Source organism: Nothoprocta perdicaria, unplaced genomic scaffold (assembly GCF_003342845.1).
Source record: "Nothoprocta perdicaria isolate Ctin4 unplaced genomic scaffold, notPer1 scaffold_44, whole genome shotgun sequence".
Classification (NCBI taxonomy): domain Eukaryota; kingdom Metazoa; phylum Chordata; class Aves; order Tinamiformes; family Tinamidae; genus Nothoprocta; species Nothoprocta perdicaria.
Window position 1 is genome coordinate 2032793 of NW_020455688.1, and position 26735 is coordinate 2059527.

At 41.9% G+C, this 26735-nt stretch overlaps 1 protein-coding gene across 1 annotated transcript in view; it reads right to left on the reverse strand.

Moving 5' to 3' along the window:
* PRKAR2B (protein kinase cAMP-dependent type II regulatory subunit beta) overlaps window positions 1-26710 on the reverse strand; it is a 72445-nt gene extending 45735 nt beyond the window's left edge. Inside the window, exons 1-2 of the mRNA XM_026046418.1 lie at window positions 26414-26710; window positions 3013-3048 (exon numbers count right to left, since the gene is read on the reverse strand). Coding sequence (XP_025902203.1) covers window positions 3013-3048; window positions 26414-26687 — 310 coding nt within the window. The 5' untranslated portion in view covers window positions 26688-26710. The remainder of the gene's footprint in view (window positions 1-3012; window positions 3049-26413) is intronic.
* Window positions 26711-26735: the final 25 nt, after the last annotated feature.

The following is a 26735-nucleotide window of genomic DNA, read 5'->3' on the forward strand; positions in this document are numbered from 1 at the left end:
AATGGATCCTAGCTTACTTATTCCTTTATCCTTTACAGTGTACAGTGGCAGTACATGAATATACTCACAGCATGTTGGCAGGACCAGCTGTTCAATAATAAATGCCTCACTATATTGTTTTCAGCAGGCGCTTTAGCCATTACTCTCTGGTGGCTTAATTGCTAGCTCAGGTTAGAAAAATAGCCACAGCTTATGCCACTAAGTAAAACACTAGAGTTTGCCCATAGCATAACTGAGACATCAAAATCAACACACCCACTGCAGCAAGTTATTATTTGTTGTGAATAAATGGATATCATCTGACTTTCCYCTCACTGCAAAAGCTCGAAAAGCAGCTTTGAGCAGGGCAGTCCAGGAGTCTTTGCTCTGGGTGACCTTGTGTTTTCCCTCACTCCTASTGCGAGTGAGACAACCACCAGCAGGGACAACGCTGCCCTTCCTCCATCCCACCCCTGGCTAAACTCGGCAGCTCCAGCCACTGCTGTGGTGGCACGCACGTAAAATCCGCAGTTTTGGAGCGAGTTATCTGGGAGCCACAGCCTGGGTCAGTGGGAGATGCAAATGGAAATCAATGCAGCAAAGAATGGAGCTCCCGCTGTTCCTGTCAGACCAGGAGCCTGCAGGCCATGAGCCCCGACGTGCCCARGGAAGCGAGGTGGCTTTGGGCACACGTGCGAGGAAGGAGGGCAGGGAAACATCTCCTACCACCATCCCCACACGCCACGGAGAGCTGCCCCAGTGCTCATTGGATCACTGCCACTCTACTCATTGTTAGCACCCAGCAACATTTATCAGAAGCAAATCTTCAAGAAAATTTCCATGGCWCAACAGAATCAAAGCCCTCACACATTTTACTTTTTTAAAAATAGCTCTTATTAAGCTTAAAAAACCCCCAGAAATCCGTATTTGGAAAAACAAAGAATTCTTCCTTTGGTCAGCTGCTCCATTCCTAAGTAGGAGAATCATCTTCGACTCCAGAATGCCACAAAGGTGGAAAGCGTGGAAAGCTTCTGCTCTAGATCYGGTGTTTCCATCTGCAAAGTATCTTGAGTACCTCAATGTATCCAAACAGTTGTTCAATAAAAAGTAAAGCCACTGTCTAAAAAGGCGGCTGGCACAAACATCTCTGTAAAATGCTTGCGGATCAATATAGTTTGAGTCACATTTAGTATTTGATCAATCCACTTGTTTAAATATCCTGTATCTCTCTGGTAGCTGTCTAGCGTTTAAGTAGTAAGAACTATCACCTTTCATGGCTTTTCTTGTTTGAAAAAAAAAAATACTTTGACTATTAAAGCTGCCCTGAAAATTAATAAAATAATACAYAGAGTAGATCATATTATTACCTTGCTGCAGCTTAATTAAGCATTGCTCATTTCTGCGGCTTGCAGACTGCATCCTTATCGTAACACATATTGAATTCCACTTACTGGATTTACATCTTAAAGAGTCTTATACAATTCCACTTATTTTTCTGAYAAAGATAACTCAATTTTATCTCTCCACAAAAGACCTAAGCACATTAAATATTAAAAAGTATTTATATTTTTCTCCAATAAGTGTGCGAAAATTCCAGACCTGTTTCTAGTTTCCTTTCAAAGGGACATTAAAAATAACTGCCATTTTTTTTTCTGAGCAAGCATTAACTTTTCCAGCTCTCCTACTGAAATGCACAGTCCTATCACATATCTGCTGAAAAGACAGCATTGATTAAAGTCAGCTGTCAATCAGCCCCAGTAAAACCTTGCTTAAAACACGCAGCACGATTTGCATAACGCCCCGCTCACTTAGTGAGTGCCAGCTACGAATCATCCCTTTTATTTCACGCTGCATGTACCTTATAAAGTAGTAGCAAAAATTAAAACCATTAATATGAGGGTATTTTGGAACAAATTATGCTTTCTTACAGTGTGCTTCACATAACAGGCCCCAGTCCTGCACATGCCTATCTCCATTTATTCTCTACAGTTCTCATCTTAGTAACCTCACTAATATTTTTATTGACAAGAAACTATCTGGCTGAGACCAYTGAAAGAAAACCTAGAATTCTGGATTGACTTTCTGGATTGTGGAACACACACTTTATTACATTTACTAAAAATGTAAACTCTTTTATGAAAATTTAGATTTTAAGGTTAGCATACTAAGCTGACTAGCTATAGCTCACATTGCCCGTTCTGCTGACTCCTGTGAGYGCATCATCAATCTCATCATACTTAAGGGGGGTTTTACACCTTGCTTTCAGATTCATATTATTTCAAAAATAAATAGAATAAAGTTCTGGGCCGCATGCTTCAGCAGAGAAAGACTGAAAATAGGAAACATAAAGGACAACTAAGAAGGGCTGAAAGTATTAATTTTTCATCTAACATAATCCAGGGGGATCCTTTCCATGTTGTAATGGAAACAGGCAAACAGTTCTCCAAGGCAGTGTTAACGGAGCTAACCTGCAGCTCAGGCAGAACGGCACCAGGCTAAGCTGGAGCACAGGGCACTAACACAGCCCAACACAGTGCTGTCAGGACCACGTTGCGTTTGGGACCCATCTGACAGCTCTGCAGAGATGCCCCACGTACACAAACCCCTGCTCAGTTTGTTAACATTTTGGAGATTGCTCACATGGCTGTACATTTTCTCCTGCACATGTGTCCACCAAACTGCTGCTTCAAGTTGTCTATGAAATAAGCATGACAACACCAGAGCCAATTATGTTCATGTTTTCATGTTTCATGTTTTATGTTCATGTTTTCTATGTTCAGTCCTGTCAAGACTAGTATTGATTTTTTCAAGGGAAAAAAAAAAGCCAATTTATATTTTCATGAATTCCACAACAAGACTTCAGCCTTGACCTTGATGACATTTTTCAGCAAACCGTACTTGAAATTTGAAATAAACCAGTCATCTTCACAGAAAACTGATTAATGTCATATTATATTTTACATTGCAGTCAGAATCACCATTATTTTCATRTATTATGTAGACCAAGGAAACATGCAGCTTTAGCCAACTTACCCGATGCCCGTCTTGTGAATCGGTTTATCGTTGGAGCTGAAAGAAAACAAAAGTTTCAATTAGATTCTTTTCCTAACAATTCAAMTACACTTTACATCTACCAATGATACACTTTGTATGATGATCACAAAAGTTAATAATTATTGGTAAATCCTTATAAAAAGCCATATTAATTTCAGATATAMCAAAATTTTAAATAGCTTTGCAAGAGATGTAGTAACTAGTAACTAGTTAAGAATTCAAGAGCATTTTCAACTTTCTAAAGGTTACTGGACACAAGCACTTTTGCTGCTCATATCTGGCTGGGAACATTCAGATCTGTATTTCTGTTGTTTATTGAGACCACAGAAACTGGCATCTTGCACGCAATGATTTTTAATTTTGCAGGACATACTTATTAGAAATCTAGCAATAAGCAAGATCTAGAATCTAGCAAGATTCTCCTATGCAGARAGGACTAATTTGCAATTCTAAAAGATCAAATTTTAACTGTCTAATATTTACAATTCTTCAGGTACGTTAATGCCAATGACAAAAGGAAAAAACATATTTTGTGTTGCAAAGAGCTGTTCATATTGGAACCTTTACAAATATRTGCTGCAAATATCTGCAATCCGACTCCTATCTTGGTTCAAACTGGGAGAGAGCACAAAAATACATCTTAAAACACATAATTTTGATAATCTTTGCCCTCTGTTTCAATTCCAGACTTGCCAGCTTCTGTAAGAGATACTAGTGATAAAATATATATTTACATATACATATATGTATATATACACAAATACATATATACATATATGTTTTGCCTTCCAAATACAACCTGCACACTGCTTATAATCAGTATAAAATACTGGTCTTGAACTCTGCTTTCACATGAGACTCGTTTCTAGCCTTTAATGCAAGAAGAAAATCTGAATGACCTAATTTCCAATGTGGGCAWCTACTTCATTAAAAATGCATCGTGTTATCATGGTTATTAATATTCAGCTTTACAGAATTACTCTGATTTTCACACGGAACCAACTAAAGAAAAATACTGAATGTGTTGATTTTTAACACGGTTTTGTAAGGGAGTTGCACAGCATTTCTGGAGCGTTTGAGCGGAGATGRAGAAAACAGGAGGGCCAACAACAGCTTGAGATGCAGACAGACTTTTAATTCCTTTGGGAGAGGAAAGCAGAGCAAAGGCACMAATTCTGAAGGCGAGTCGCAGGTGGTTTGTGCAAGAACGTACAGGAGTGGCAGGTCCAAGTGGCAAGAAACGCACTGGGATACAAGGCCGCAGTGATTCAAGCTGCTATTYGTGAGCGAGGATACCCTTTCTGAAGAAACTTCCACAAAGCCCAAATACACATATAAATAGCAAGAGATTCACATAACCAGAAAGTGTATTTTTAAACCCAAGTTGTCTTCTCACCCAAAGACCTTTTGTATAAAAACCTTTTGTATAAAAAAACAAGACTTATAAACATTTTTAATTGGAGTAGACAGCATATTTTATGCAACTACCATTGTGTAATGCAGTGTAATTGGTCAAATTGCAAAAAAAAAAAAAAAAAAAAAAAGAAAGCCTACCATGTATTTTGTCTCGAGGGTAATAGGGCAAATCCACGGCAGGCCACGAGTCAAGACTCACCATGAGATGGCTGTGCCATTAGCCCCAGTTACGTAAAGCAGCAGCAGCCCTCAGCAGATGTGCCCATAAAAAACCTCTCGGGATCTGCCATCTTTCCAACAGCACACAGTGCTCTGCTCGCACTAAAAGTTTCCTCAAAGTCAGGGAAGATAATTCGGGTTGRTTGTCAGTTCTCTACAGCATGTGTAGATAAGAAAGCTTAACTCCTCCAGACAGCTACCTCAGCACATTCTACCAACACGATAAATAATAAATAATTATTAAATAAATAAATTTCTCAAATAAAATCCACTCGGCGCTGAACTAATCTACTTTGAAGTCTGCACCTCTTTGGCAGTTGCAGTAATTATTTCAAGGAGACAATCCCTTTTCCAGGTACTTTGCATTAAATAAACTTTTAAAAACAGTTTTCTGATTGCTGCAAGAAGGTTTAATCTTGCTGTTAAGAGGGAAAAAAAGAAGAGTAAGGGAGAATGATTTTACTGGAGTGTTAGGAACTTGAGAGCTAATTGTCACGTGTCAGGCATGTGAAAGGCCAGTGCTCACGCAGCCACCAGGCCAAGCCTTGTTCCCTCGCCTCGGGATCTYTTTGGAGTCATCCTAAATGTGTTCCTGGGAATTTTGGAAGCAGCACCACAGTTGYTCATTACGCAGCAAGCTGAGCTACCCTTCTTCTTGTAGAGATACATCTTTGGTGCTCAGAAAGATGGAGAAGTTAGCTTAGAAGAAGGGCTTGGAGAACCATTAGCCTCTATTTCCACTGAAAAGTTGATGCATGATCAACCAGATGGTTTCTGGCAGGATAAACATAATAAAGTGGACAAGGAGAGTTTCAAAAGCAGTTTGCAGGAGGCATAAGGAATAACAAGGAGCTATATATCAGGCATGTCAGGAGCTGAAAGTCTTGGCTCGSAAAGTGGCAGGACACATCAGTGGCAGCCCAGTTCACTGAGGAATATGAAGGTCTCCTCCCGGGGCTGTGCARCCTTAAGCCGCAGAAAACTGAAGGCTGTAGAGAGGGCAGAAACACTACCTTGCTTTGCCTGTGCTTATCTGCTTCCCTGGGTACCTTTGCATCAGCCACTGCCACTTCTGGGCTAGACTGCTTCATGAGCTAGGACCAGAGCCACTACAGTCAACTCTGGGGAGATGTTGGAGTCAACTCTGGAGTGAAAATATCCAAAAGGTCACAGAAAGAAGGAAAAAAGGCCTCTATATTGACTTACCAAGAAACCCCCCATCGACTTGTACAAACAGTAGAAGGAGCAAAACATGGATTGCAAGACCTTGTCATTGCAAAATCCAATGATTCTTCCCAACAAGAGGTGAACTGGGAGGCAGATGCGTTCAGAAAATTTGCACTGACATTTTATCCTCTTTCTGACTAGCAGAGGCAGTGCTGTAGCACGACTGGGTGATGTGTTTCAGCGGGGGAGCATCTTCTTTAAGCACTTTGCGCTTATGCTCTGTTAATACTCTAGTATTAACACGACTCTTTGCATCGTTTTGTCCCAACAAAAGTCTATGGAAAACTGTYTTAGGGGAAAATGAATAATGGCAAAATAAACAGGCAAAAAGCAGAACCCCTCAGGTGTCAATATCCTGATAAAGTTTGAAATTTGAAGTTAAGGGAGTTAAGACATTGTTATAAGATACATCCCTGCGTTTGCCTTATTTGGGCTAAATAGAAATCCATCCTCTCAGGCATTACTTGCTAGCTGAAATCTCTATTTGCTCATGTTTACAAATCCCTGCTCAGACAATTGTAGGAAACTACAAAATGTTTTGAAGTATTTTGCTGAAAGAGACTCAAGCAAGTAAACAGAAGTAAGTGGCACCACACAAATGATAAAAGCAGATGAAAATGCTACAATGTCACCAAGAATTTGCTCTCTGGAARCAGCAGCGATTACGTGAAGCACTCGCTGAAGACACAATTTCTCCTTTGGTGACAACTGTCAGACAGCAAACTAGTGCTCTCTTCCTTCCTGGGTATTTTTTCATTTACACAATTCCTATGTACATTAACCAGGCATCATGACACCCTGCAAAATAGACAATAAAAGCGACATTGTTTTGTAAGTGAGAAAAACGTGGAAAAGAGGGTCAATGGGATTGATTTTAGAGCAAGAAGGCTACGGTGATAAGGGCAAAAAAGGTATTTCCCTACCTGGGAGCCCTTTACCCCGTTAACTTGTTCTAATAGCACTGGGCCTTATTGCAGACTCCCAGTTTAAGTGCTCCAAGTCAAGCTTGCTTTCAAGACGGCAGGAGACTCTTGGGACCACAAAAAGGCTCCCAGGGGCGTCTGCTCGGTCACAGCCAAACACCCAAAGCCAAAAAGGCGGCTCTAAGCGAGCGGGGTCGGCAGATCAGTGAAGAAATCTTTAGCATTAATGAAAAGTAGAACAACAGTTTCAATTGGCCCCTGTAGCATCTTCAGAGAGCAACAGGCTAAACCTCCTAAAACAAAAAACAAAAACAAAAACAAAAACAAAAAAAAGAAAATTGGCTCAGCCATTACATTTCTAAAGACCTCAAATTTGACAGATGATAACCCATAGAGAACAAGAATGCTGCTAATATGTCTTAAAAGTTAGCTACAGCCAGAAATAGTTCCTGCACGTCAGTGCATAATCCTTGGGTGGAAGGCACAGATACCCACGGTGAAGTTACGAAACAGAGTCAGAGCTAAATCAGWCCTTCTTTTCTATGATATTAAAGGCAAAACAGTGCTAAAACTCTCAAGGACAGCACTGAGGTCAGTGGCTTAAACAGGGCTCAAATTTCAGCATGAGGTTGAGAACCTGTTTCTCAACATGGCCCACGATGTTTTATTAACCAAATTGTAATGACTCCAAAGAAGCTGTTCTTGTTTCCCTTACATTTTCTCATGTCAGCCCCTATGTGACATCCCTTCCTTGCACCACAGACTCCAGTATCTCAGTTCCAAGCTCTGCGGCTCCTCAGAGGCCCAACGGCCTTCAGGAAGGTGCTGGATTCTGCCTGCTGCAAAGCTCATCCCCATACCGTGCAGATCAACAGCAGCTGCTCTTCTTTCCTGCACCGATTATTAATTAGAATGAACTAATAAGAGAAAAATCACATCTAAATGTAGACTGGATGCCTTTCTAAAATGCACACTTCAGTTATTAACCTCAAAGTGGAGCTAAAGGCTAAACTCATCACTAACCAGCATRACAGCCTGGCACATCATGCATAAGAATGATAATAGCACTAATAAGGAGAAGACCAAAATGGACGAGCAAAAGGCAGGGTATCTCATCAACCAAGGACACCTCTCTGGATCTGCCCTCATTTCTCTCCACCACAATCCTAGGATTATTCCAGGAGGAATGATCAYGGTAAAGCACTGCCAGGATGGAGATGGACGGGCACTTAGGGACATGGCTTAGGAGGCATGGTGGTGACGGGTTTACGGTTGGAAATGAGGATCTTGAAGGTCTTTCCAACCATTAATAATTCTACGATTTTGTAAGATACTAATTTTAATGCACGGTCACACTAATAGGAGCRCCCAGAATCTCAGGCAAGGTGGTAGAAGCGCCGCTGTTGCCACCACCAAGAGCTCCTGCYCCTTCCAGGACTGCTGTGGGCTCCGCAGAGCAGCTCAGTCAACGCTGGTGGCACAGTCAGCAGCCACGATGGCACGGACAGCCCCRGGCTGATGATTTCCCACCGGATACTGAAGAGCCTATCTGCAGCCTGCAGCATCACCAGAGGTCAAGGCACGCGGCCATTTCTCACCTCGGCGCTCTAAAATCMCACGGAGATATTACTAGAACTCAGACCTGGGGAGGGGATAAAATCAAGCTGTCAACATAAAACAAAACTGCAGAAAAGGTGGGAAATTTGTAAAACATAGATCTCCTTTTCACTGAGACATTTATTAAAGCTGGAAGAACCTCACGAGCGGCCACCTGCCTATTTCTAGGCTATTTCTAGGCTACTGGGAGAAGTTGGGAGAGGAAATAATCCAGGCTCTTGCAAGGGAAGAGGCTGGTATGGGGAAGCAGCTACACTACATGGGATGCCCTAAGATAGCTGCTTKTTGTTGTTGTTGTTGCTCAAATTACATCTACAGATTTTAAAACCATCTGTACCACAACAAAATATSCCCATAATTATTCCCATTTCTGAAGACATCAACACATCTGTAGAAAAATAAAAACATACAGAAACCAGAATATCCTATTATCTCCTTTTTTAAAAAAATATGCAACAAACAAAAGCAAATTTAGAAGAGGCAGCACTGACAGTTTTCTTTATAGGCCTAAAATGCAATTAGTCCAAACTGAATTTTAAGACTGTAACGGGCTTCAAGGATTACTTAACCTCTTGACACTTTCAGCCTGGAACATGAGCTCTGTTTAGCTGTGGAAGAGGCTCTCGAGGAAGTGGGGAAAGCCTCACAGCTCCAATATTTAGAAAACTCTGCTCAATAATTGCCTTCTGCTCCTTATGGCACAGCTCTGGGCTGTGTATTTCCATAACGACAGCGGGGCTGCCCTTTTCCAAACCAATGCCACGTGTTTCCCAGGATCCTGCACCCTCCTCGGGCAGCCTTCAAAGGAGACCAAAATAAGGAATCCAGTTCATTATTTTATTCACACAAATACATCCCCTAAAAAAAGGGATACTAAAAATAGCATAAGAGAAAGCCCCTCTTCTTGGAAGCTGGTAGGTAGAATAAAATACCCTGTGGATACACACTGGGAATTGCTGCTTCCAGCAGAAAAGGGCAAGCTCCCCTACCTAACATTTTCTGGTGACTACACCACAAGCCACAAATTATTTCTTCCAACCCAAAGGCCTGGGTTGTACATACGAAAAAAGAAAATTAAGAAAAAATAACATGACTACTAACTCAGGTCAAAAAAAGATAAATATCAATATAATTTATATACATATAATGTATGTAATGAATATATTTTATATAAACAATGAATATATATTATTATATTATATATTACTATATTCTATTTTTATATATAATGAATATACTTGTATTATCAATATAAATATATATTCAGTGAAAATTTTGACAAATTAATTAGTTGATTATTAGCAAGTCACCACACAAGAATATGAATATAAACATGTGGACAAATATGAAAACAAATGCCTCAGTTTTTGTTTTGCTGAAGATGGAAACCCTTTTTGTATACAGATTTCAACTCATCACTATCAAGAAAATAGCATTTTTACAGCTGGAGCACCTGGAAACATGAAATAAGCAGTGACTAATAGATTTTCTTGGATTTTCATTTCTTGCACTCTTTCCAGGTTATATTTTGCATTGGTTTAAAACATATTTATTTTTTAAATGCTATTACTGAGTAGCACATTTTCATGGTCATATTTTGACATATACATAGAGCACTACAAGTTGGCTGGTTATTTACCTTGTCATAACACGTGTCTTGAAAGAGAGGCAAAGTAGTGGTTAAGAAATTTCAGCTATTCCGAATAATTGATGCTCTACATAATTACTATAGCTGAAAATAAAAACATGAGTTGTCTGTCTGATCTTACTCAGGGTTGGAGCATATTTACTTTTCCCACTCAGGCAGATCAGATTTTGACTTTTTTAAAATTATTTTTAAGGGCAAATCTACCACTTTTTAATATTCGAGCCTAACACAATAAGCTGAAAGTAGGTTAAGTGCATATGTTGCTATATTGAATGCTTCTTATCTGAAATATGCATTCCACCCTATAGTATCATATGCTAAACATAGCATGTTTTCCTACACAAATTCATTGTCACCATTGCTTGTGACCAGCACACTTTGTCATTAGCTCATGAAAAATAATCAGTCATTTAGAGAAGAAAAAAAATAGATCATTCATAGCAATATTTCTAATTTTCAATTATCCCAGCGGCTGCAACAAATCAATTTGCGTGAGATCTTGTTTGATAAAAGCTGAAAATCTGTGTTTGTGGGGGARGCTCTGGAGTAGCTGCTGCCCTCAGTCTCAGGTTATTCACTACAGGCGATGAAAACTAATGATGTGCAGATGATAAGATTATATCCATCAGGGACAAAATAATTAGAAAACAAAACAAAAAAAAAACAGTATGAGATTGAACATTAAAAGCACCAATGAAATAAATACATGAAGAATGTCAGTCTTCCCAGGACGTGCTCTGGGCTATGAAGACCCAGGCTTTCCTATAAAGGGAAAGCTGAGGCCTGAAGGGCTGTGCTAGTTTGATCATGATCTATAGGTCCCTTTTTGCTTTTACCCTCTTTCTTGCTGTAATTTACCAAGCTGTTTTTTTCTACCTATCAGAGACTTCTGAGGTTTTTTAAATTCATTTTTAACAGGGTSCCTACACCCCACACTACGTGCAGCAACATCCCCCTTTGCTACCAAAGCAATTTATTACAAGCTTCAAAGCATATTCTGCTCCAGCCATAGCGTAGTTTACAACCACTACTAAAACCCATCTGATACGAAATGTCTGTAATGCTTTTATCTTCTTACCATCTGTAAATGACTCCTTTCCACTCGAAATTTCATAAGCTATTTTAAGAATATTATGGTTATTTGCTTTCTAGCACTGCAGTGTAGGCGTTTAGATTCAATTTCATGTTCTTTTCTGCTTTCTAATTTTGCTGCCTGAGGCATATTTACTAATGTATGCATGTTCCCAATCAGAAAGGGAGAAAAATTGGTCATTCTGCTGAAGTTCTACCAGCAATCCCAGAACAGTTGAACGGAACTACTCATCTGCAAAACTACCAAACTGACATTCTGTATGTCATTAGGCTTCAGGATCAACATCTCAGGAGACAAAGAGCAACCTGCACCTGTCCTTGAACCAGAATTCCAGTCTAAGGACAAAACAKGCCAAGGTTTTGCAGAAGTGACCTGTTCTCTCAAACTCTCGAGGTCTAAACCTTTCCCTTAATTATTACACAAGTTTGTCTTAGGCTTCTCTTTTTTTTGCAAAATTTTGGCCTACATTTCTTAATCTCTTGACAGCAACTGAAAGTTATCTGTATTACAAAGGAATAAAGACGCAATCTGCTTGATGGCTGTGGGCTGGAGAAGATGTCATGGCTGTCAGTATTCTCCTCTGAGGGAGTACACCTTTGTATGGAGTTTGTAATTATCTCATCCATTTTACACAATTTGGCAAATGCAAAACATAACTGCTTCTCTCCCCATACACAGTCCTACTACCTGTGTTGAATCTGAAGTCACCAACTTTTTAAGATCAGGCTTCCCTCCTGTTACTCATGGTTTTGTCCCTTTGCCAYTAGGTTATTACAACACATCCTATTTAGGCAAGCACTATTAAAAATTTCTGAAATGAAGATTATACAACATGTCATCTCTTCCTACTTGATAAGACCATCTGGGCAGAAAGCTATGCTACAAAGGTCCTTGATGAAAAAAACATATTAGTGTGTGTGACTTGCAATCTGCGCTGCTTGTTTATTCATTTCCAGGTGAAAGTTTAGATTTTTTTACTTATCTGTATTTTAAAGTTTGCATTTTTAAAGTTTGCATCTTTACATACTTAAAAGGAGCATGTCTTACACTCATGATATTTGTTCTCAAATGGCAAGAACGAAAAGAGACATTTTTGTTAGTTTTCAGAGCATGAGGCATCCTCCTGTTTGGTTTTAGAGAAAGCCTGAGGTGCAGTTTTTAGTGAGCTGAGTTATAGTTAAAAAAAAAAAAAAAAAAACCAATAAGAAGTTATGAGAGTAACAAAAATTAACAAGAGGACTGTGCTGAGACTGTTACAGAAGGGAGATAAATGGCTTTAGGAGTCAAGAGAGGGAGCAAGGAAGGGTCATCATGTGTCTGCTATGCAGAGGTAAATGTGCTGAGGATCCTACAAATGGCACCTTCCAAACTGGATGGCTGGGTGTTATTTTCCTTTGAAGTGGGCTTYCTCTGGAAGTGGGTATTCTTCTGGAATGAATGGTAGATGACAGAGATRAGCAATCTCCAGGGGACCAGGGCAATCCTCTTCTTGCCCCCAGTGGCGCCTGTCAGCCATCTACAGAACCACATAAACATCTAGCACAACATGAATCTAATTTCCATGGTCATCACTGTTCTCATCCTGAAGTTCTTCCTTGAATGGYTATTTCCACATCTTGAATATGAACCAGGATCATAGCCCAGAATACAGGGAACCAGTGCAAGGATGTTTGAAGAGCTCAGCTGCCTAACCTGGTGTGGAGACTTCTGTGCTCAGTACGTAGAATTTGGGCATAAGTGATACTAAACATTGTGACTTGAGCCCCTTTCTAAACCTAGTCCTTCTTCTCAAGCTGTCCTTTATGTCAGTAGCTGAGTCTTGATTGCGGGGGATGATTATGGAGCTGTAAAAACAAATAGCTTTTTTTTTTTCAAGAAAATACAGAGGTCAAAGAGATCCCTTTGTGTGGACAGACCTTACAGGCTGGTGAATAGGAAACCTCTTCTGTCCTGAACCAATAAACTTGTGCAAGGAAGAGATGGGGAAAGGCCACAGGAAGCTGCAGATACTGATTTATTTCAGCACATTTTGTTGTGTTAGTCGGAAACAGGAATTACTAGTAGAGGCTTAACTATCTTCATTTGTTCTCTTCTTACACTGCAGTAGCATTAAAATATTCTATSAGACAATCTAAAACTGTAAATCCTATTATTTCCTAAGGGTATATTACCGGTGAAGCTCTTTTAGACATTTCTAATAGAAACTTCTAGGCACCGGGATGGATTTTTTTGGTACTATTCCATTTTGCTCAAAGGTTTGGGCAGCATTTGAAAAGTTGCATCTGTTTTAAGCAAACTGCAGCATCACAGTCACGTTCAGCCACATTTCAATCTGCCCTTGGCTAGCAACGCTTGAGAACGTTGTCTTGATTTCCTTTTGTAACTATCTGTGAGATTCCAGTGAAGGGCCAACTTTCCATGACTCCTGATAACAAGAGCTCTCCGACCAGCCACGGGCTGATTAGTCATCAGGCGATGAAATAACTGTTGGCATGAAACAAATAGTCTTCCACCAGGAGGCTTTTAAAAAATAACCTCCTGTGCTGTCAGGCTGCATTCTCTAGCAAAGGCACATTTGGTAATGACACCATTGCTGGAAAGAATGCCACAAAAAAAACCTGTAATGAAGCTATGTGGTCTATGACCCAAGCACCCCTTTCCTGCAGATCTGTTCATAAAGTCCGACACATATTGTGTCTTATTTTCTCTTTAGTTACCTCYCTGAACAGGTAATACAAGATCCTGAAGAAGGAAGGACGCGGGGACAAACTAAAGGCAAACCAGGGTATATGGCTGAAGATCTGGAGTCTTGCTCTGATGCAGAACATTACAGAGAAAAATGACTCTCTGCTTTGTGAATATGGAGAATACTCTTTCTTCACTACTGCTTTTCTGTCCAGCATCCCCCAAGCTCCACTGCCTCCAAAGAACCTCGGCTTCTCTTTAGAGCAAGTAAACAGAAAAGGTCAAGGAGCTGCCTCAGAAAAGGAGAGACAAAAACTAGGTAATGAGGTTGCCTGACTGATTACAGGTCACATTTCAAGCAACCGCCCCATCCACCAGGCCACGGCATCAATGGAGAGCAAGCTCCACAAGCTCATGGCTTGAAGCCAAGGCAACACGCAAATGAGAAGCCTCACTCCAACCTACTGGTCTGCATATTCATGTGTCCACAACGAAGGTCAACTGAAGTGGCTGTTTCTGCTTACTAGAATAAACATGTTTTACATTGTACCCTTAGAAGATTAAAACAAAAATCAAAAAGATTCCGAGTTACTTGACCACTTCTAACATTTCTTCCTCGTTTGTGCAACAAATAAAACAAAAGTAAGCTACTTCTGAAAGTGTCTGAAATCGAAGGGYATTCAACCTCATCAGCTCAGGATAAGCACTACCTTTATGTTCTCTCTGGCCGTGTTAGGTTACTGGAAGAGAATGACCTGGAGGTCCTGGTGGACAAGCTGACCATGAGCCGGTCAGGCCCCTCATGGCAGAGAAGATCACCAGCCTCCTGGGCTGCCCTAGGGAGAGCATCACCAGGGTGAGGGGAGATGATCCCTGCCCTCTGCTCGGCACTGGGGAGGTCACTTCAGTGGGGCCGGTGAGATGCTTTGTAGTCTCATATAGTCTATATAAGACAACTGCAAAATCCACAAAAGCTTATCTCAAAATATTTATTTTGAGAACCTTTATACGCCTGGCATTTGGCCTCTTGGTTTTGATTCCTTTTAGGAGTTTTAAGTTGCTCAGCTGTATCACTTGAAAGCTGTTTTTGAGAAAAGCTAGTAAAAACAGACTTTAGGAAAGGCCAAGGAAATGGAAGAGACGGCAGGATTTTTATCTGAAAAAGTTTGCTATCTTACTGCTGTATAGGCTTCCTGTTCACAAAAAGCCTAGCTGATCACTCAGGCGCTCTCACACATTTCAGGGAAAGAGAAATCCATTATTTCCTCCAACTGGCCAAAAACACCCATGCACCAGACAAAAGYAAGCAAAAAACAAACAAGCAAAACCAAACCAAAACCAAACCAAACCAAAMCCTTAAATCCTAGCATTAACAGCTCTTTTTAATTTATTTCCAAATTCTCGCTTTTTGCTACTTAAGCAAGAGGTTACTTAGAAATGAAGCCATACGCACAAAGTTTCCAGGATCTAGCCAACYGCATACAATACAGCATACATTTTATTTTAGAAATCAAAACTAATGTTCATCAAATGATGGTTTTTTAACCAAGAACTGTAATTAAACTCATTTTCTTTCCATTAAATTGTAAAAAAAAAGTGATAGTTTCATCCCCACTGGTGAGTTCCAACTCACAGTCTAACTGGAATTTTCATGACTTTGCAGTTATAGCCTACAACAAGTCTCCCACCTTCCTTCTTTCCTTCTTTCCCCTCCCTGAAGGGCAATTAGTTACATGTATTCAAGTGCTCACCGTATAAATACAGAAACCAGCATCAAACATGAACTAGTTTGGTGAAATTCTCTTCAGAAAACATTGAAATTCTGAAATCTATAACACACAACTTGTGCAAGAAAAAGGATGAGCCTCGTGTTAAAGCAAAACCAAACTGCATTATCTAMAATGTAATCCAAAAAAATTCTAACATTGAGGTTAAAACTAATTTCTTCCCTTCATCTAAAAAAAAAAAAAGTAAAGAAATGTTAATTCTCCAGCTCTATAAACTGTTTTGTCTTGGAGCACAGGACACAAGTTAAACACTGTCAGTTCGTAGTCAGAAGTAAATATAAAGTGGAGTGTCCGGAATGAGTGCGTAAATCTTCTTGGCTCTGCCTTTCCAGACCTCAAACAGCACATGTGTTCATATTCTGACCTCTGTATCTCTTCCAAAAGAAAGGAAAGCAACGACAAAAAAAAAAAAAAAAAGAATGCAAAGAAATACATTTACTCAGCAATAAGCAGGGCTCAGCTCCCTGTCGGAGAGGCAGTTATAGCACCAGYGTAAGCGAGAGCAATTAGGTTTCTCTCCCGAATTTTCACAAGGAAGGCTGTGCTTCCAGAGAGACTGATCTGTCAGTTTTAAATTAGCTTCGGTACCAACAACCTAAACGCTGGCAACAAACACGAGCATTTCATTTTGCAGGTGAAACAACCCTTGCTAGACAAGAGCGATTGATAAGATTAATGAGATTAATAAGATAATAAGATCATTAAGGGCTCCTGCACTTGCTGCAAAGTGCTGTCAGTAAGAGCCACCTCATTTCAAGAAAGCAGTTTCCTGCCATATGTGCTTATGGCATTAGGTCATCTCTGCCACTCTCCTGAATAACGATTCATAATTAATAACAACCCTGGCAGGTTGTGGGGCCTCTAGCACTGGGTGCCTGGACAGCTCCGTCCATCCCCGCAGCCACCCGGAGTCACCTCCCTAAAAGCCACCCCCCGCCACCCMGACCTGCTCACTCTGTGTTATCAGACGGAAGCTCTTATGGTTCTTTACCTGCAGAAGAAGAAAAATGATGTCTCTTTCTGCAGCTCCCCCACAGGCTTTGATTTTGGCCACGATTCAGGTCCCATGGTGGCAGGGTTATCCAGACTTGGAAGTGTTTTCCCACAGTAGGAAAGTGCGTCCCCAAAAGCACTCAGTGAGGCATGTGCTGACCCCATGGCCATTCAGGGAGCTGGATCCAAGAGAACTCACCCCTCCTGAAAGGCAGGTACCTGCATCACACTTCAGCTTAATCCCACAGCATCTTCTGTCACCCCGTGTAACAGGTATAAAAACAGCACCATGCAAGAGCTGTACATCTCACCCTGTCTGCTTGTGGCTGACGTGCACGATAGGACACATTTTATTTATCTTCCATTTGAGCAGAATTGCAAGCAAACCTTTATTTCAAAGCAGGAGAAATGGATATTACCCACTGCTTGGTCTGCCCTTTACTCTGGAGTTTGAGCCATCTTTTTAATTTTGCATGTTGCAACAATAAAACACTTAATATAATTATAACAGCAACAAAAGGTTAAAAAAGAACAAAAAGGTAAAAAGAAAATGTGGAAAATCTGTCTTTCACTGCCATTTTTCCTATCTATTGCACAAGAAGGATCCTTTAGCAAAAGAGATAGCTGAGATCAAAGAAGTAGGTTGCATCTCACTGCTTTACACTTATGCGCCATATAATCCCCAAGGAAAATCCTCTCTTCGGTGGGAATGGATCAAAAGCATCCAATTCTGGCTGCAGAATGAAAGTCAGGCCTTTTTAGCAACATTTACAGAAGAGCACATTAAAGAGCTTCCCTCTGGAGGCTCTGCCACATTCCCGCAACTCCCCAAAACACAGTCAGAGAAGAGGAGCAATCACTCCGGGCTTGCACAGGAACCATTTTCTTCTCTGTCTCAGACTGAGACAGAATCATGGAATCACAGCATGGATGAGGTTGGAAGGGGCCTCCAGAGACCACCTAGCCCAACAATCCCTGCTCAAGCAGGGACACCCAAACACGCTGCCCAGCACCTTGTCCAAGCATCTTCTGAGTATCCGCACGGAAGGAGACRCCACAACCTCTCTGGGCAGCRTGTGCCAGTGCTCTGCACCCTCACAGTGAAGAGGTTTTTCCTCATGTTCTCATGGAACTGTGTTTCAGTCAGTGCCTAGTGCCTCTTACCACTGAAGAGCCTCCATTTCTACACCTTCCCTTCGGATACTCACAAACACGGATAAAATCCCCCCTCAGCCTTCTCCAGGCTGGACAGGCTCAGCCCTCTGTCCTTCCCCACGAGAGCTGCTCTTGTCCTTTGACCACCTCAGCAGCSCTTTGCTGGGCTCACTGCAGCAGCTCYGTGTCGCTGTCCCTGGAGAGCCCAGTGCTGGACACGGCTCCGGATGGGCCTCCCCCTGGGACAGGACCCCCCGCCTCGGCCTGCTGGCCACCCGCTGCCTCCCACAGCCCAGGATACCCCTGGTCCTCTTGGCTACAAGCAAATACGGCTGCTCCTGGTCAGCTTGTTGCCCATCAGGACCCCCAGGTCCTTCTTTTCACTTGGTCAGCCCCAGCTCATATAGGGCTATTCCTCCCCAGGAAAAGGAGGCTGCATTTCCCTTTTCTAGACGTCATGAGATTCCTCTCTGCCCATACTCTTTCCATTCCCTCTCTTTCCAGACTGTTGGGTCCCTCTAAAGAGCCCCCAGGGGCATCAGCCATTCCTCCCAGTTCTGTATTATCAGCAAACTTGCAGCACGTGCCCTCTGTCTCTTCATCCAAGTCATCAATGAAGAGGGTGAACAAGGTAGACTCAGCATTGACCCCTGGAGGACACAACTAGCTAGAGGCACCTAGACCCCAATTCAAAGTCAAGGTAGACAATGTCCACTGCACTCCTCTCATCTATCCAGCCTTTCATTCCATCATGGAAGGCTAAAACCCACCCAAGCTGGAAAGCACATTCATTTCCTGAARTGGATCACTTGAATTCTCTATTCTGTGGGCACATTTTTTGTAATATTTTTATACTGTTTTATTTTAGTTCACCTAACCAGAACTTCCTCTTCTATGCAGGGAAAAAAAAAAAGATCAAGAATCTCCTTATCCATCCTAATGTCTGCATCTGTRTTGAATCCAGTGGTTTGGAGGATGGAGTCAGAGAGGGCATGGAATTGCTACTTTCCCATTTTTAATGTTGGGAGGCCATCATTTGAAATAATTGCACGCTGATCACATTCACATGCAAATATCTGCCAGACAGAGAGCCAGCAAGGGCCCGCTTAAAGCTGAGCTCCRTTTTGTAGGTATTCCCAAGAAAGCAAACCCAGAAAAACGAGGAAGTTCTTCCTGCAAGATGGATAATGGAAATGAATCTAATTCCACTACTCCCACCTCAACTGCCAGTAGCAGCTACATTYCAGGAGAAGGACAAAATCCACAGATTAGCAAGAAAGACGCGCAAATACTGCAGATATTTTCCCCAAGACATGAAATGTGCACCATGTAAGAATAAATAACCACCTATCTACTTCACGAACAATATTTTATACATGCATTAGCCATTAAATAATATTTCTTGCAGGCTGAGGCAACAGGAAGGAAAGAAGACTGTTAATTCTACATTTAAATCTCTTCAAAAATGCTTAAGTAATGTAGTGGTGAAGGCTGCATCAGCTTGTTTCTTATGATGATGAGTACCTCATACAAACCGATAAAGACAGATAAACCCTCAGCTAAAATATGGCTTTTAGAGAAAAGTGTCTGAACGTTACTCAGAGGTATTGAACTAATGGCTGGAAAGAGAAGACTCTATGCATTAAACAAAGGAGAAAAAGAAAATAAAAAAAAAAAGAAAAAATGAAGAAAAATAACCCTGCAGAGCTAACAAGAAAATGACCTACAGATCTGTTGCTACCTTGCAGATCTGTTGCTGAAGCAGATTTGTACAGGTATCTAACTCCACAATTTCAATAAAAATTAGATCTAATTAGAAAAACACCTCTAATTTTTAATAATATCCATTACTGAGAACTTATATTTTTCATAACCTATCCTATAACAAAAAAAATATTTTTATTAAGATTGATTTGTCAGAAAATGCCAGGTTCAAAGCCTTTGGAAAATGTTAAGATATGTCTATACATACAAGGCACGTATGTATAGGACATACAGACAAATAATAATTTGGAAGAAAACAAGAAATCTCAAGACAATCTTAGCTCTCCATTAAGCACAGTTTCCATCATTGATGCTGTTAGTCGTTGGTAATCCAGGCATGGTGCTTAATCGTATTTCCCAGTTTGCAGAAATGCATATGCAAAACCTTAAAAAGCCAGACTTAATTTCCCGATCAATATCCATTCAMGGAACTGTGACAAGCAGGAGGATTTTTTTTTATTGCTGYTTTTTAATAAAAAGGCCCTTGCTGACATAACTACACAGCTAARCATCAGTGAAAAGAAGTGGCCCACCTGCAGAGAGCTTCTCAGAGAGAAAAGGGCCAGTGAAAAGTAAGAGGAAAGAAACCAGAGCAGGACGGCTAGTGCAGAGCAGTGTAGCTGCTCCGTGGCGTCATCGGAGGCCACGACAACACTCACACACATGAGAGCCCGAGCTCAGCTTCATCCACGCACTGCAGCAGTCACCAATGGCTGAGAACTCACCGAAACAGATTTTATGCTTCACACTAAYGTGTATAAAACCCTGCTCCCCAGCCTGTGTACTCGGGCTAGTAAGCCTGAATGTTCATACCAGGTTGCAGCTAGCATCCATCCCAACGGTGACCATTCTGCACATCTTTTATTTATAGCCTATACTGAAGCTCTCAAGGAATGTTTTGTTTCTAGTACTGGGYAACAGTCTCTTTTCTTCCTGCCTGGTATGTATTAAAACAGAGATGTCATGGCAGAAATTCTACTATGGGAAGACTGTGTTTATGAAAATACACTTTACATCTGTATCACAGTGATTCAGAAGGGGCTGATGTCATTAAAAGGATCTTTATAAAATCAGCAGTGTGGCTAGGACAGCTCTGAGCAGGAAGGATCATGTTACTGCTTTTCAGAATCTATTTCATACAGCAATTCTCTAGTCCCTCCATTAAGGAAGTCTTCATAATATTTACTAATTGGCCCTCTTAGCTTTGCAAAAAMCATCTTAATCTAATAACTGGAAGCCTATGTGCCGGACTGCTAGCCTCATCATCAGCTTTTACCTCAGTAAGTTCTCAGCTTCAAATTGTAACTCTGAAGATTTCTTCTAAATATTAATATCATTAAGCAAAGCAAATTCAGAAGAAACACAGAAGTGAAAAACACTGTTGTTACAGGATGTTTTTTACCACTTCATCTTCCATCACTAAGAGCATCACAAGACAGTAAGGCCATGCTGACTAAATTCAGTTTTCATTTTTTGTCTTGCTTCTTTCTCTACYGTTTTCTCATTTTATCTGCCATCTCCATATTATTTTTAACAGCTGCAGCGACAATGAGATGTCTTAGACAGAAAAGGACGAGAAATGGTCTTATGGCTGTGGCTCAGTTCCCTCTGTGGACACTTTGTGTCTGCAACCCACACTCCTTACACACCTCTACCATTTGACAGATCACACACTTTCTTGTATGATAGGATATCACTTAAAATGCTGAATGATGCACTGGGCATTTGATTAACATATTTTTGATGTAATCCCGCAGCCATATGTCTTCTGTTACTTGTCAAAAACGTTGAAATCTGGATTCATGGATTATTCTACCCAGTGACTTCAAGTARAAATTCTCTGTGAGCACTTGTGCTAGTTTTTATCATCATATGCAGAGTGTGGAATACAGCTCTTAGGATTTTTAAATAAAAAAATGGAAGTGACCAATGTGAAGCCTTTCTTCAAAGAAAGCACAAATAGGGAAATAAAAAAATAAAACAGATTATCAGAGGAGACTTAAAGATATAAACTTTATCTAGTTCAACAAATTGTTTAGTTCGAAAACTCATCCATAGAATAAAAGTTACTTCCTAATGCAAAAAAAAAATTAGTTTGCAATTACTTGCCATGATCAAAATTCCCAACAAGAATTTCCAGCTCAGTTCCAGAAGCCAACAGGTTATCACCCCTGTACACCAAGCAACTAGAAGTGTGTTAGCCTCAAATGTCTCAAATTGAAAAAGAAAAGTTAAGCATCTGCTTTAGAAATTATCAATACCATATCCATGTTTATTGTCTATGGTGATAATACCTGCTACACCTATTTCTTTAAACACACTGATCTAGCCTGAAGTAACTCATACATGTTTGCACTGTACAATGTGAAATTTTTCATGTAATATTWATAAGTTTCTATGACTAACATATCTCCTGTTTACAATAAGATCACCCTTTTTTCTCCTTCCAATTCATGGATGTCAAGACTTATTCTAGCAGCAGAGAGTGATGAACCACTTCAAATGTCCTTTTTCCTCCCAAAGCTTTCCCGTGCCTTTTWAAAGTCACTCACCATTTTAAAATGTAGGGTTTTCCCCAAAACTATATTCATTTGTTGCTCGAAAGAAGAGCTTAAACATAGAGGAGGAATTGCTCTTCTACAGTACGATTTTAAAGGTAGTCTCATTACAATAATAAATGGTGAAATAATCATTGYGAAATCCCCTTTCATTTGTTCTTAATGATCAAAATCACAAAGTGTTATATTGCACACTCTCCAGCACTTTGTATTTCAATCAACACCAAAACCATTTTAATTATATATGAAGATTGCAGGTTTAGCCACATGCCTATTCACCTGTGACCACTACAGTTCTTTTTTGAAACAGAAAATGGCTGCGAACAACCTCCAACAACCTCCACAATAAACTGAGCTGGTGCTTCCCTCAGAATACTTGTTCGCTAAAATTCAAATGTTGCAAGTTTCCAGACATGGCACTACAGCAAACGGGCATGCCAAAATATTAAAACGGTCTCTCGGCATCAAACGGCCAAGTTTGCATTCACATGAAGCACTGGCCACTAATTTTAGCTTAAGGTTGCATTTATGCTTTTTGGTTATAAGGCAACCAGAATTTCAGTGGAAAATTCAGGACACGAATTCATGAGTTTGGGGTATTAAGGAGAGCAGAGCTAGACAGAGAAAATAAGAGGAGAGGTTTTCATGCCCTCTCCCTCATCTCTTCCTCATTTTGGTCCTGCCCCTGCTCCCTCATCTGGCCTTTACCTTTGCTCAACATCCACCCCTTTGTCCCTGCCTTCCGTCCTGCGGTTCCACCAGGGTCCTAACAAGTGACGTTTTGCAACCCAGAGGTCKTCTTTGCTACTGGAAAACCAGAAGCTGGGACAACAGGCTGTACCTTGATTAATCTGCACCTTTTGACCTAGATGTGTCATTTCCAAACCATATGCTCCAGATTTACAGGATCAGCTAGGACCAGTGAGTCTCCAGAGATTTGRCTGTTTAAGGTGGGTTTCCCTCAAGCTGATGGTTTTCGCTGGACAGCAGTGGAGGACAAAAGGCAATAAATCCTTTTGCATAACAGCTTGGGGATAAAGCATAAGAAATGTATTAAGCTAAGCTTAATTAATTGGCAGATATAGGAAGCAACCAGCCCCCTGTGCAGGTTACAAACACTAAGATAGGGTATAGTCTTTCCTTATAGCTCCAGGAGCACATTCTGAAAATAGACATCCAAGGATATGGTTTTACTTTACTTATTAGATTTTTACATGTCTTTCATTCATGTGAATGCATATCCAGCAGTAAACACAGGGAACAAGAAGCATAAGGTTCCCTTGGGAAACTGGACCAAAGTCAGTAATTGAACACAAACAAAACGCCTAAAACTTCCTTGGGCAAGTAAGGTTTTCCTTACGGAAGTTATGATATGTCCAAGGAAGGGAGTGGAGTGGTGGGGTTTAACTGTTAGTACCAACACTGTTCATAACTCTTTGCTCATAATCATTTCAATTTCATGCCATTATATCCTCCTACCTTTGCATACTTCCCAAATGTGTATGACTTTCGTTGAGCTGAGTAGTTAGCCAAAGATGAGTTCAAGTTGCATCCTTCAGAGCAAGATACAGCAGGTAAATTCAGAGGGTTTGGGGACAGTCCCACTTCTTTTTTGATCCTGTTTCTTTACAGTTTTCTCCTGCTCCTCTCAAATGTTCACACACATCTTAGCCAAACGACAGCAAGTAACAACCCCTTTCCTCGCACAAGTCTTTGCCTTGAGAAGGGACACGGCATCTTCGGAGAAGAGGCTGCTGTGATTTCAACTAAATTCTCAGCACAGATGTATTTTTAAAACCCCAGTGGTTACAACAAAGCATGAAACACATGAAAAACACACGTATGCACATACTGGAGAGGAAAATCTGCTTCTTCCTGTAAAGATAACTAAACATTTCCCATTAGAAGATCTCACTTCCAGTGGGTTAGAACCTCATCAGACCAGGCTGAGAGCCTGGGTGAGCATCTCCACGTCCACATCTCCTCAGCAGGACTGCCCTGTACCCACAGACCTCCCTCCTCCAAGCTACATCCTCACTCCGGCTGCTCCAGCTCAGTCCCAGCTCCCTCTCTGCCACCCAAGTGATGAATTATTTCCCTTTTACATTTCAGCTGAGAGGAGAACTTAGTAAAACTTCTTTCCTGGAGGTCACTAAGCAAACACTACTAATGTTTTCAGCCCCTGCCCATCATAAGCCCGTTTTGAACTCGAAGTTACATGTTTTTAAGAAATTCCCATGTCTTTCTACATGGTCCCAATTTAACAACATCCTATTACAACCAACACAAACTCCTGCTCTTACTGCTCCCTTCTCTAATCTGCCCGTTTTTGCTGCACAGCAGATCTGCAGTAAGGTTATGAATTGTCTGATATCTTCTGGTTTTGTTTAATTTCTGGAAGAAAGTAGTAAGTAAGGCTAATAGAACTGATGAAGCATAATTTATCATCACAGAGTTCACTTGAACGTGGCTGTGTACAAAGTTTTGCCTGATCCTTGCCTTTCCACAGTTTACCTGAATGACAATGTGTCTGAAGGGCACACATAAAGCAATTCAGACTGAATGAAGCAACTGCAACACATGCCTTTGCCACTGATACTGCAAGCTWTAACACAAATGCTTTATTTGAGCAGGGACCTATTTCATTATTTGAACATATGCAGTATAACACGTATTTCAAACTTTCAAATTATTAGATGAATTTTTCTAAATATTGKCTCAATCTTATGTAAATAAGACCTATCAATTTAAGTAATTCCTACCTGCACGAACAGGAGGGACAACTTAATATAAAAGATATCTCAAAAACATTCCTGAATTGAGCAGTGTGTTCAGAAGGTGACAATGTAACTGCTCTGAACTTGAAGAAGGTTCCTTTGGAGGTCACATTAACACTGACAGGTGCCAATTCAGCATTTACAACCCCAAAGTGCTCCGAGTCAACCAAGGTAATGGTCTCAATTTTCACTGGATTTCTGTAGCTGATTTAATGGACACAGAACACGACYCAAACATAATTTAAATCCTGGCTCACATATAACTCTTAATCCTGAGTACAGTAATTTTCTTAGCATAGCTTATGCCTCAACTCATCATCTCTAAAATGGAAAAATGCTTATGTATCCTACAAAACACATTTCAAGGACAAAACTAACACGGACAGAGTGTCCAGCTGCAGTGTTTTTGGTTATTTAGAAACATGTACAGGGAAAAAAAAGGAGTTGGAGACAACAGCAATGACCACAAGCTCCTAACAACCAGGACCTGTTTGAATTTCCAAATTAGGAAATACTGCCAATGCGACATTTCAAGAATTCTGTTTTAACACACACAAAAAAAGGTACTAGAGTAATGTCTGAGCTCCTTGCCCGTGCTTTTTAATTTGCCTTTCCTTATAAACTCCTGCAGTTTGTTCCCTTCTCCTGCAGGAAAGCCGTTCACCTACAGGACAGTCTGATCATACAGAAGCAGCCTGACTAGTGAAAAGACAAAGGGGAAAAAATATATGAAAGAAAAGCCTTCAAACACGGAGCGTTTCCTCCCCAACTTTCATTCAAGAAATGCTTCCTACCGAGGCAGAAAGGAAATGTATAAGAGAAATATGCTCTTAAACTGGTGTTTAAGGCCACTAGGCAACGATTTAAGCAGGCTTAATGCCTGCAGTGGGTAACAAAAGGCCGAGCGGCTGCTTTGTTACCTGCTTTACCAGGAGGGACGGTAAAGGCAGATGTAAAACGGCGGTGCTGAACACGCACTGCAGCACACAAGGGCACGGGAGCCCATCAGGCCCGACAGTGCATYGGCTACCATAACCTGCTCGTTACGACGCCTTCCGCGCGGTTCCCACAGTTATTCCCATTTTGTTGTGCCTCGTTATTCCGGGTGGAACGAAGGCCGGATCCCGGCGCGGCTGAGCCTGCGGACACKCCGGTGTCCCCGCTCCGGCGCCCACGCGTGCCCTGCGCGCCCCACGCTCCCCACGACGGGAACCACGGGCGGCTTCCAGCGCTCACCCCGAGCGCCCGGGAACCTTCCCGGCTCCGAAGCTCCGCGCACGCAAAGCGCCGTTTCGGCAGCTCCATGGCCGTGCCCGCGGCCAGGCTCCGGCTCCACGCTCTGCTCCACGGAGCATGGGAGCGGGGCATGGAGGGGCGCTCCGCTTCCCGGCGCTCCGACGGGACCGCTCGGGATGGAGGCGCCTCTCCCGGCTGCGGTGCTGCCCCCGGCCCGGCCCGCAGCGGGCTCCGCCGCTCCCAGCCCATGCCATGCCATGCCGCCCCGGCGCGGCCGCTCACCCGGGAAGGCGGCGGCGGCGGCCGCCTCCTCCTCGCCGCTCTCCGAGTCGCTCCGCGCCGGCTCCTGCGCGAAGTTGACGCCGCGGGCGCGCTCGTGGCCCGCGCGGCCGCCCGCCTCGCGCTCGCGCTCGCGGGCGGCCGCCGCCGCCTCCTCCTTGAGGCGCCCGAAGTACTGGAGGGCGAAGTCGAGCAGGTCGGCGGGCTGGCTGCGCAGCACCTCCACCGTGAAGCCCTGCAGCAGCTCCGTGAGCCCCGCCGGGATGGAGATGCTCATGCCGCGGCCGGCGCGGGGGGCGCAGCCCGGGGACGAGGCGGGGGCAGC